The sequence below is a fragment of the Pseudomyrmex gracilis genome, unplaced genomic scaffold, assembly GCF_002006095.1.
Source record: "Pseudomyrmex gracilis isolate BER0280 unplaced genomic scaffold, ASM200609v1 scaffold_70, whole genome shotgun sequence".
NCBI classification, from domain to species: Eukaryota; Metazoa; Arthropoda; class Insecta; order Hymenoptera; family Formicidae; genus Pseudomyrmex; species Pseudomyrmex gracilis.
The window spans coordinates 153,108-165,505 of NW_018020654.1; the positions used below are offsets into that span (position 1 = coordinate 153,108).

A 12,398-nucleotide genomic window follows, 5' to 3' on the forward strand; every position below is an offset into this window, starting at 1 on the left:
TCGAAAGAGAGATAGTATCGAGAGGGAGGAGAGCGAAACGCGGGAGGAAGACGATGAAGAAGAGAATTAAAGGAGGTAACGAAGCACAGTCGAAGCACACGTATATTTCGAGATCTCGTTTCTCTCTCTCTCTCATACACACACAGAGAAAGAGAGAGAGACATAAATATATTGTATATATAAATTACCGTGCGAGTTACTCTCGTACTGCAAAAGAGAGAGAAAGAGAGAGAGAGAGAGAGAGAGAGAGAGAGCAACGCTTAATTATAAAACCGATAAATTCATCCCGTGGGACATGGGACAGACGTCTGGAATCCCGAGGTTGATAAACGAGCCCCTGATCCCGACCTTCTACCTTATACACCTCCGTCCGTCCTCCCCTCTCCCCTCCTTTTCGCGCGAGCTCGCTTAAGTCGCGCTCGTCCCTCTCGCGCGTTCATCCCTCTCGTTCATCCCCTTCGCGCGCGAGAGATCTACCTGCACGTCACCGCCGTCGTACGCGCGCTCACGCCTCGATGGACTCACATCATTGAGTCTACGAGAATCTGGACGACCGTGTAATTAGATCCTTGGTCTATCCCTTCGCGACGATAATTACATTCGCGTTACGTCCTCCGCGAGTATGTGAGACCGATGTGATATCCGGCCCGTCACACAAGGGCCATCTCCCGCGGGAGATCGTTCTAGCGCGTTTGTGTATGAGCGAACGCGCCCTCACACATATTGTTCACTTCGAATCAAATTTTCATATCGAATTTGCACGTGCGTGCGACATAATAACTCGCTCATTTCGGAAACGCTCTTGCGGGAGTACTTTGTTGCTAACGATATTTGCGTGATATTTCTCTTTGTCATTTTTATACGAAAATGCATTCTTTATGCGCGTGTGTGTACGCGTATGCGCGATGCATATATACAAATTTATGGGTTTGATTCAAGAGTCTTTCGCTTCTTTTTTAATAAAACATTCGCGCAATTTTTTTTTTTTTTTCCCTCGACCGAAACAACCGTCGATATTTATCCGAATTCGCGGAATGTAAAAACGCGCTCGTTATGTAAAAAACTAACCGGTGACTTCGGACACTTGAAATCGGAGGCTTTAAACGCGAGGAGTTTTTAATCATCGTTAATCAAAGCGAAGACGGCGCGCGCGGTATATAGGTACGAACGTAATATTCCATCGATTCTCAAGTACTCGCCCGGTGAGAGGCGGGACACTCGCTCAATTTGGCGCGGTTCCAAAGCGGACAGATGTCCGTAATTCTCGGTTTGATAAACGAGCGCTTGATCCCAAGTTTCCTATAAAGCGGGACGTGTCGCTTTGAACAGGCGCCTTTGGACGAGCTCTCTCATACTTCGTTCCTTATCACGACACGTCCCCGCATATTGTCCCACATTTTGTATATACATATACATATATATGTGTGTGTGTAGTATATATACACATTGCGTCATACTTCACTTTAAAGATAAAAGTCGCGACGCGAAAAGATAAATTAACGTTCCGAGAAAAAAAGAGAGAGAGAACAAAAATATACCGTAATATCATTATTTAATAATTCTCTTACCAGCGTTCTCTACGTTATCACATTCTTCTAATAATACAATAACAGCGTTAGCTGTTTGCTTGATACGTGTACAAATTACATTACAAGCAAACAAATAAATTACATTGCGAATAAAATGCAAAGAAAATTGAAATTTGCATTTCCTCTCGGTATATATATATATATATATATATATATATATGAATATTGCTGTATTAACGAGGTGAAGGAATAAAACTACAACGACGTAATTACTATTGCAAGCGGCCGCCATGGGAACTCTCAAGAGGGGGGAAGAGAGATGATTTTATCTCCTACTCTTAACCGCTCCGACGATTATTGAAGCACTTAAGTCGGTTGCTCCCCACTGAGATATTAATTCTCAAGGGGGTTTAGTCGATTCCTTTCCTCGGATAGTCACTACCCGGAATCTCTCTATGGCTGCGAGAAACCTGAGGGAGACGTGACTCGATGTAGCGAGTGTCGCCACAGTAACGGACGTGCGCGCGTAGACGTGGGTGCCGCCCGTCGCACATCTACGCGTCATACACACACACACACACACGCACACGCACGCACGCACACAGGTGACACACGTAACGGCCACGACGTAGCCGGAGCGTGGCCTTCTCTCCTCCGAAGTTTGTGAACTATGAGTGAACCTATCGCAAGGACAAATTTCCTCATCTAACTTTCTCCGGGTAGATGAGATGATCGCTCAATGCCAGCGGCACCGACGCTACTATCTTCACTATAACCCGAGTCACCCAACCCCGCCGCCGCGTCCCGCATCCACCGGGAAAATTAATGACGGAATCCGGGAGTTTTCTATAGGCAACTTTTACCGTGGGATCTCTTCGGTTCTACAATGTCGGGTAGAACAAATTCAGGAGAGAGAGAGAGAGAGAGAGAGAGAGTGAGGCGAAGTGCGCAACGACGACAAGCCGACGCTAATAGGTTTTCGCGACGTTGAACGCGGAGCTACGTGAACGTAACTCCTTGTCGCGTTTTATCGTATTTTCGTTCGACAAAATTCTCGCGTTTAAATTGGCGGACGTGACGGAATTTGCATGCGCGATATATTATCGAATTACACGGTAATCTGCAATCCCAATGAGCCGAAACTTAAGCGCCTTATAGCTCGGAAGTGTTTCAATAGACGGGCTCATTACACTCGAGAAGAGGCGGTATCCGAAAACGTGTGATTTCCTACTCTCTCTCTCTCTCTCGAGCGCGCGCGCGCGCGCGCGAGTTGATCGCTTCATCTCCTATTTATCTATCCGCGTCGCAACGCGTACAACCCATTATACGAACTTTCCGTCCGACATCGCGCTTCGCGCCACCATTGAAAAGTCTTATTCTCGCAGGAATTAACGAGTTTTCCGAAGAATCGCGCGAAATTACGTTGCTGCGTGTCGCGTCGAGCCCACGACGACGGCGGCAACGGCTACGACGACGACGACGACGCCGGCGGGCGCATGCAATTCTACAAGTTGGAATTGAATCTACTCTCGAAGAGAGAGAGAGAGAGAGAGAGAGGAAAGGTCGGATTCGATCCTCGCGTGGAAAATGTCTCGCGTCACCGGAAATGAGGGGTAGAGGGGAGTTTTGACGTGGCAAATGAAATTATTAAAACGTCAGCGCCACGTATCTGACGATGAAAGCTGTTGCCAGCGTCGCGCGAAGGGAGAAAATTAACACACGCGTCATTATTCGACTTGCCTCCTTATTTGCTCTCGCAACTTGAAACGGGTTCCGCGCGAACGTCGCGGCCATTCACGCGGGATGTTCGGACTTTGTGTATAGTCCTCGGTATAGTGTTTGCGCAACGGAAGGTAGTAGTAAGGAGATAAGCGATTTTTCCTTCTCTGTGTGTATTTTCAGAACACATCCCGTCATCTCAGCTGCATTTAAAATAACATTTTAATACAATCGTTGGAAAAGAAATAGGAAAACAAATCCTACATTTTATTCGCGTGTTTGGCAAAACTTCGTTCTTGCGCACATGGAAATTTCACGAGACGCGCGCAAGCGTCTCTTCCTTCCGCTTTTATGTCTTATGTACACATATTTACGTTTCGCATTTGGAACATGTGTAGTATGGAAAAGTAGACATGTTTCCGTGTATACATGTATTAGATAATTGCACGTTCTATTTTTCCGCGACTTGCACGCTCGAGCGCGAAATGCACGTCGCGCGAGAAGACATATGTTGTTTGTCGACGTTTTTATTATTTCGTGCCGCAACAATAATAATCGTCGTAGGTAAACCAAGAAAAATACGAATGATGTCGAATCGTGAATAGCGATAACGCGATCGGCCCCATCGCCGTTTCTCTCTCTCTCTCTCTCTCTCCCTTCTATTTCCACCATCCCCTATCGGGATACAAAAGTCGAATCTCTACCCCACGCTGTCGGAGCAAGTATTCCGGGGAGTGCAGCGCGCTGTATTATGCATTCACCCCCGCGGAGAAACACCGCGTGCGCGCGCGTCGCAGTCTACCGTATACCTTAACATAATAAGGTCGTATTATGCAGTATATACAAAATTTCCAGTTTAAACGCGGCCCACGTTCGGGCCTTAACGTCTTGTTCGCGTTGGACACTCGAGAGAAGTTGCGAAACTCTCATTCTCTCTCTCTCTCTCTCTCTCTCTCTAGCCGCGCGCTGCAAATTTCCGCGGAAAAGTTGAGCTTCGAACTTCAGAAACGATTTACGTCAGAATCGACGCGCGGCGGCGGCGGCGGCGGCGGCGGCACTTTATGGAGAGCGCGGGACTTGTAATATTAACTCCGATAATGACCGACTGTCACGCTATTCGCGAATGTAAATTTCAATTAACTCTTGGGCGAGAGTGTAACAAGAAAACTTGTTTCCTCTTTGTGACAAAAAGCCGAGTAATTTCAAATAAAATCTCACGCACACACCTGACGAGAGAAAATGTAACTTTTACGCGATATTATTATTGTTATTATTATCATTATTATTGTTATTATTACACCGTCATATATTACGTACATTTATGCGATTTTATCGAAGCGTGAATTTCAATATTTAAAATTTAAAATATGACTCTGTGTGTAATTATTACGAGATATGCGCGCGTTGTGTGAACTAAAATTTAGTCGCGTGTTATCAAACAAAGGATATCATTTGTTAAAACTTTAGCGCAACGTTTGTTCGATATCAAGTTTTTCTTTTCAACGAAAAGGTGTGAGAAACGTTAATAAATTTTTCATTCGCTCTTTCGAGCAACTCCCCAAAAGGCAATAAACGCGAATCCGCTTTTTCTCCGTTTTTCCGAAAATTTTTCGCGCCCATCTCGCGCGAGACCGCTTTTTGTGAATCTTTTATTATCACGAGGAGAACACTTCGAATGTGTTATCCGACAAAATTAGATAGAAAAGATATGCACGCGGTTTTTATTTTCCCCTCCGCGCAGTTATATAATATATTTTCACCCGAGCGAGCACGATCTCTTGACGGCAAGAAGTGGGCGGATAATCGCGCCCACGATTGTTTTTTTTTTTTTTGTCTGTTTTACGCAAATAATAAATACAAAAAAAAAAAAAAATAAAATAAACGAAAAAAACGTTCAGCTCTCGCTTTGGAATTACAAACATTTATTCAAAGCGCGTATGTGCTCGAAATCACCGTTCGGTGTAACGACACGGTGTAATCCACCATCGTTAAATCCGAGCGAAGCCACTCCCTCCCCTCGTTTGCCTCCTTCCCCCCAGTCATTGTCTCCCATTACACGGCGACAAGCAGAGCGGCGTTCTTCGACACCGAAATCTTCCGTGAATATTTCAGGAAAATTACCACACGTTCGTACTACCTCTCTCCCCCCCCTCCCTCGGGGCGCGCTCGGGTTTCCCGGCGATTATGTCGTATAATCCGCGGTGAGTGCGTTTGTCACGGGCGCGCCGCGACGGCGGGCCGGGTTTGCGCAGCCGGCTACGGTGTCGGGTGTCCCCGTGGGCGATATTCCCTGTTATCCGAAACACGAGGCTGTTATCCCACACAGCACTTACTGTACGTAAGCACCGCAATGGCCGGAAGAACGGTCGACGGACCGACGGACGGACGGACGGACGGATCGCGGGAACGGGAAGCCGCCGGTCTCTCCGGATTACCACGGAGACATTAATCACCCCCGTGTCACCCAGACCCGGGCATGATCTCAGTGAATTTGCAATTAATTCGAAATTGCCGTCATCGTTGCGAGACCGTGAAGGAGCGCGCTTCGTTTGTGTGTGCGCGCGCGCGAAATTCTCGAGATACGCGTTGGTTATTCGACGTTGGGCGGTACACCGATCGTCGGTGATGAATGAGCCGGTTGGCTTCGATTTCATTAATTAACGGAAGTGGCCGGAATTCGATGGTAGCCGTGGACGCAACGGTGTTGTTCGACACAAAGCAAACGCGAGTGCGTCGCAAATTGGTATTTAGCAGTTGCGGGGAGATGTTTTTTTCCCGAGATCAATCGGTCTCTTTTTTAACGATGATTTTATGTTGATTAAACAACGTGTATGTGATTCGCTCGTCGATAACGTTTGCTGCGAGAATGCGACACTCACTCTCTCGAAATTTTCAATAAGTTTGATCGAATCGAGATCGGAGTCATTTTGCAATGACTTTTCTTTCAAGGAAAAGAGGAAGAGTTTTTCACTTACTTTGTGCGATCGAGACGTCGCTCTCAATTATAAATACGTTATTTTTTTGCGCGAAACAAATAGAACTCACGAGTATCCAAATTAAAGAAACAACCCCTGACAGATCATCAGACACGTCAGTCACGACGAGACGGGGTCGACGGGGTTTCGCGTTCCTTGTTTGACACAAGCGACAGTTGGAGTCGATCGTGGGTTGCGGTAATATCGTTTGTTTCTTTCTTTCTTACGCCCCATCGAGTTCCCATCGGACCCGAGAGACCAACGGTATTACAAGTAATTGTCGCGCCCTCGGGAGAGCGCGGATCGACCCTCCATATCCACCCCAACCCGATCTCTCTCGGCGTGAGGACGGCGCGTGGGAAGGAAAAATACAAGCGGCGAAGGAAAACGAGGGAAAAGGAGGAGGACGTGGAGAGAAAAAGAACACAACATAGAGGAAAACACAGCGCGCGGAAGTGGAAGAAAATGTAAAAAGGAAGAACAAAACGTAAAAAACGCAACGTAAGAATGTGAGAGTGAAAATAACACAGAATGTATAAAAAGAAAGAAAAAAGAGGAAAAGGGAAGAAAGCGGCTTCGTGGAAAGAGGGAGGACAGGAAAAAAAAAGAGTCGAGAAAAATCTGAAAGCAAGCTCGAGAAGGACGTCGTAACAGCGTCGCGTAACACCGCCGTCAGCAGACTGCGACGCCCTTTCTATACGACCTCTCTCTTTCTCTCACCCCATTCCCGAATCCGACCGAAGGGAAAAGGTAGTACGTGGAGTAAGGAACTTTCGTTCTAACAAGTGGATGATTCACAAATCATCCCCGAATCGGCGTGTGACTCCCTACGAGAGATGAGAAACTTCATTTCAGTCTATATCCTTGCCCAGAACCGACCCCCGCGTTTTCGCCGCGGGCGACGAATTGAAAACGAGGAAAAGTACACACGACGATGGAGAGGAAAAAAAAAAAGAAGTGAATCGCGTGTATACACAACGTTTCGATTCGCGAATCGCGAACCTAATCGCGGGATCGGAGAGGTTCTGCTTCTCGCGTTATCTCGCGACGCTTTTTTTCGCGCGCTCTCTCTCTCTCTCTCTCTCGAGACGTTCTCGCCTCTCGCTCCATTTTTCACTGTCGCGGCGACACGTCTTCGCACCAACCTTCTTCACCGATGAAACATCCTAAGAGTGAAAAATAACGCTTGCTTCTTGTTGGCGCGCGGTCAACGACGTACCCCGGCGATCGAAATATGCGGGCGAGAATTATCTCGCGACATTTTGGGATCGTATCGTTACGAGATCGAAAACGAAGATAGAATCAGAATCGGACGGGTAATAAAAGCGACGAGCCAAGTATCGCGTGACTCACCGATCGAATCAACCGACCAGATGACCGGATTTCATCGCGAGATAACTGCAATGGGAGATTCTTCGGTTCGTGGAAGATCGCAGATACGCATCTTATCCGAGCGACATTCTGGCAAATCAGAATTACGAGGAATATATATGTATATATATATATATATATATATATATATATATATATATAGAGAGAGAGAGAGAGAGAGAGAGAGAGAGAGAGAGAAGTGTTTTGGTTTCCGATGAACTGATAAAACTGGAACAGCGCGCTAAGCTTTAATCGAGTCGCCGTTGAATGTAGGTACCGCCATCAGACGTTGGTTATCTCAACATGCTTACTAATGCGTTTGGACGTTACATATTTGTCACTTGTTCTCTCAGGCAAGAAATTTTCCAACGTGCGCGCACGGACAGACTTATTCGAAAATGTCGCCTCACGCGTACAACTTTTGTTTCACGTGTAATACGCCGTATCGCCGTATTTGCGATTAATTAAATAATCGTTTCCGCGCACGTTCTTATCGCGCCGCGCGCGCGCGCGCGCACACACACACGCACACATTTTGTTTTCGCGTCGTCTCTTTCGCCAACTTCCTCTTTCGCGAAACGAAATTCTGTTCCTGTCGTCGTCTCGAAGAGATAAGAAGGCGAAACGACGTCGCGTCGGTTCGTGATCACGGAAATGGCGCGATTTCGCGGTTAACGAACCTACGGACGGGTTCCGCGAGATAACGGACGACGTGAGAGTGGAAGGACTTTAGAAAAACACTCCCGACACACAAGAGGGATAAGAGGCGGATCGTCGCGAGTATTCCCGTGACGACAATAAAGCGTCCATCGTAATGGTTACCAGACGTATGTTACATTGGAGGATGAGAGAGGGTGTGGGAAACGGCGTTTCTTCCCAACGATCGCGGCGTTAACACGTCCCGTGGCACGAGAGATGCTGGATTCGCGGCGCGAACGCAACATTATTCGCCGTTTTTACGTACGCTCTCATTTTCGGAAAATCTTGAGATTCAATAAATCGGCCGTACGACGACCCAGGTTGGGTATAAGTGGAAAAGAAACTTGCCTGGTGCTCGAGCTTTAAAATTGAATAAAAAGATGCAACGTGACGATTCACAATATTGTTGCACAAAACAAAACGCGATAACACGAAGATGTGCCGGTAACATTCAGATTGGAGTGTTACTATATGCAGAAATTAAGTCGAGTGTGCGGCAAAAAAAATAAATACAACAAGAAAATTATTATTTACATATATATAAAGTTAGAAATTGGTAATTATAAAATTGTGTCTTAAAGATATTATTTAAAAAACATTGAGAATATATATATTGTTGTAATTAATATTTACATATTTAATAATTTATTTCTTTAACAAGTGTCCGGCCATTAATACGCGTATTGGTCACCGGGACCAATTTGCCTTAAACAATGGAAATTAGTCGCGGCTCATTAAATACTCGCGACGGCTGTTGCGGAACACGGAGACGTCCCCTTGACGTTTAGCATCCGTTCTCAAGAGTGAGAGAGCGACGACTTTTCACTCATTTTTCCTCACATCGTACATGGTTGCTAGGGTTTTCGAGGGCGCGTACGGTTTCCTTGGTGACCATAGGGAGCGCAAAACCGTACGTACCGCACACGACCGTGCACCGTCCCTTTCACGCCCCGTGCTGTCTGTTTGTATTTCATATTGATAGAGTATTGATACAGCCCTGCACCATACCGTCGTCGCCCTCGCCCCCGCGCGCGCGACGAGCCGAACCCCTCTTAACCCTCGGCGAACATCCCCCGTCCCCGTTCCCCGGTAAACCACCGTGACGAGTTCAACCGTCCCACACTGCGGAAACGTAAACGAGGATACCGTGTGTTACCATTCCATCCGGGTCACGTGTTTACTTTGTTCCGCATTGTTGCGTCTCGTTAATGGCCGGCGGAAACGTTTTGCTCGGGCGCAACGGAAAGAGATGGGATTCGTTTCAACAACAGATCCTCTCCTCCCGTGATTTCTTTTGTGAACCCGGAAACGCAAAGGAGATCCCGCGAAAAGACTCCCGCCACTAAAGCGCGGAAAATTTCTCGTGCTCGGTTCTCTTGTGTGCGCGTGTGTAATAATATTTTACGACGACATGCATGTAACGTGTGCACGTTGAAAGAGCCGGGTTTGTCGTTGTAAATATTGGATAATAGCCAAATAAATAAACGTTTTAAAAATAGAGACATCAAAATTTGCAACGTGTAACTCGATGTTCAATGTCGGTTTTGATCGTGACGTATCGGATCGTTAAATATGAAAAAAAAAAAAACAACTTGACAAATATGTATATATATAAATTTTTAGATATAAATGTATAAATAAAATATAAATATCAAAGTATATATAAATTTCAAATATACACAAATATTCGAAAAATCTCGCGGGGACATGTTTGTTTATTTGTCACAAGTTTTGTATACTTATAATGTACATGTTTTATAATAACATAACATATGTTACGTACCGGGTGACCTACGAGACTCCTCCATGAAAATTCCAAGTCCGCTATGTTCGCCGGCACAGGCACGACGAAATTCATCGCGTACGTGTTGACCACCCCCTCCCGTACGTAATACAACTCAGCCTCGAGTCCTGAAAGCAGAATAGCGAAGTGTATCGATTGGGCGATCAATTATGAAAAAGCTGTACCGTGCCGCCGGCAAAGTTTCCCTCCGCCTACTATCACCCCACCCTCTCCCCCCTACTCTTCCCACTGATGAATCGACCGATCGCGAACTACGGCACGTGCAGCCCTTCGTTATAAGTTGGGGGACATTGACCACGGTCGCGTCTTCTTAACATGAAGTATCGCAGTTGTAGGGGAATTCACTCCTATGGAAACTTCAGAGACGGTATAATTTTGTCGAGAGAGAAATGGCGCCCGTTTTCATTACGCTGTGTGTTAGCTGTGCTTTTTTTTTTTCGTTTAGGTTTTCTTAATTAAAAAAATCCAACCAACTTTTCTTCTAATTCTGTTGTGCCCGTCTTGTGTCCGTCTTGTTTTCAAAACAGAAATTTAAAAAAATAAATAAATAAAAGAAAGAAAATCAAAATGTACCCTGAATCGCGGCTCACGACAACGACGACGACGACGACGACGCGTAATGTCAGACGCGTGTCAGACGCGAAATCTAATGCGACGATTATTATCGACATATTTTCCGTACGGAGGAGAAAATCTCGAGGATATCTACCAAGAAATAACCGCGCGGATTCCGCAGACGGATTTATAATACGGATCCGTCGATGCCAGATATATCTCCTTCCACCTCTTTTCGCTCTTCACATCCTCTTTCTCAGATCATGATCTGAAAATTCCTCTCGGGCACTCACACGTACAGTCGCGCGGCCTCTCTCGCCGCCACCCGCTGCCGTTCGAAAAATCTCGAGAATAGATACACAAGGATCTGAATTTCCTCAGGCGACGGATGCGTCATCCGTCTGCTTTTACGTATGACTACGCAATTCGATATCACGCTCGTGAACAAGCCCCGTCAGATATACGTACATACGTCATATTCGACGTTCGCGTGCAACGGCGCAAACGTGGCCGCGCGCGCTTGCTCCGCGATAAGACCTTCTCCTTCCTCCCTCCCTTTAAAGAAGCGAGAGATATTCAGATCCAGAGTACTGTAACGCTCGATAGGAGAAAAGAAGCGCATGAAATGCAGTGAGAGAGAAAAAACTCTCTCGAAGCGGCGGGCGAGAAGGAAAAGTGGAGAGAATAGAGTGTTTTTGTAAATTCACGTACACACACATACGTATGTGATTGGCAATACCGAGACGAAACCGCGAGAAAACGCGAGCGAGATAAAAGAAATTAATTATTATTGTTGTTATTAAAAATTGCGCGCGAGTAGATATTTTATTTTCTTGCGAACTCTCGTGTTATTCGATATTAAACAAATAATCGTCAACAATTGGTTTAAGTGTATTATATTTTTTTTTTTTTGCGTCGAGAAAATAGTTTCGTTCCCGCACGCGCTGCTATTTTGAGACAACTTTGCATAATAGATTGTATATCGGAGTCAGGAAAGTTTTAACTGCACTAGCAAATGGGGGAAACACGGTCTGACTTCGTAAAGGGTTCTACTACTTGCTTTTGCGATTCTCAATTCTCTTCGATACTTAAGGGACTAACTCTATAACACATTCAATTTCCCGATCACGCACGTACGCGCGTAGATCGTGCACTTATTTCTGTCTACTTTCAAAATATATTGAATATTAAAATATTTTATTTTTCTTTTCGGGCGATATATAACACACACACGCGCGCGCGCGCGATCAAGTTTGCTTTCTCTTTCAACTATGTTTCTGAAAAAGATAAAAATATTTATTACATTACACATGTACAAAAAACATTTGTTTAAAAATATTAAACATTTTTTTCTTATCGCGCGAAATGAAATCGCGGAATTTAGAATCTGGAAAATTCACACAAGTTGTGACGATCTATCGCGAATAAATCGTCGATGCAAGACGCGAACCGATATTTGTGACACGATTTAAGCGACAGCTTGGCGTTTCGCGAAATACACACACGTACATACACGTACGTACACGTACCAAAGAGAGACGTTGGGAGAGTCTCGAAGTTTAAGGCGGCGGCACATCGAGCGTAGTCGAGGGTAAGCGTAGTAAGAAGATTAAGAGTAACTTTCTACTCCGTGCCCCCGGAGTCTTACAGGGATGAGGGACTAACACCCGACAGAGGGAAAACTGATAATGACAGTCGGCCGTGTATTAAGGGAAGCATCCGCGAAATCGAATTAATCCCGCTGTG

The 12,398-nt window shown here is 45.6% G+C and overlaps 1 protein-coding gene across 3 annotated transcripts in view; it reads right to left on the bottom strand.

Annotated features, from left to right (window-relative positions):
- The window catches only part of LOC109854585 (tyrosine-protein kinase Drl-like), a 69,194-nt gene that overhangs the window by 35,571 nt on the left and 21,225 nt on the right, over positions 1 to 12,398 (bottom strand). For all 3 annotated transcript variants that reach the window (XM_020427820.1, XM_020427819.1, XM_020427821.1), the window contains exon 2: positions 10,077 to 10,204. In XM_020427820.1, coding sequence (XP_020283409.1) covers positions 10,077 to 10,204 — 128 coding nt within the window. The remainder of the gene's footprint in view (positions 1 to 10,076; positions 10,205 to 12,398) is intronic.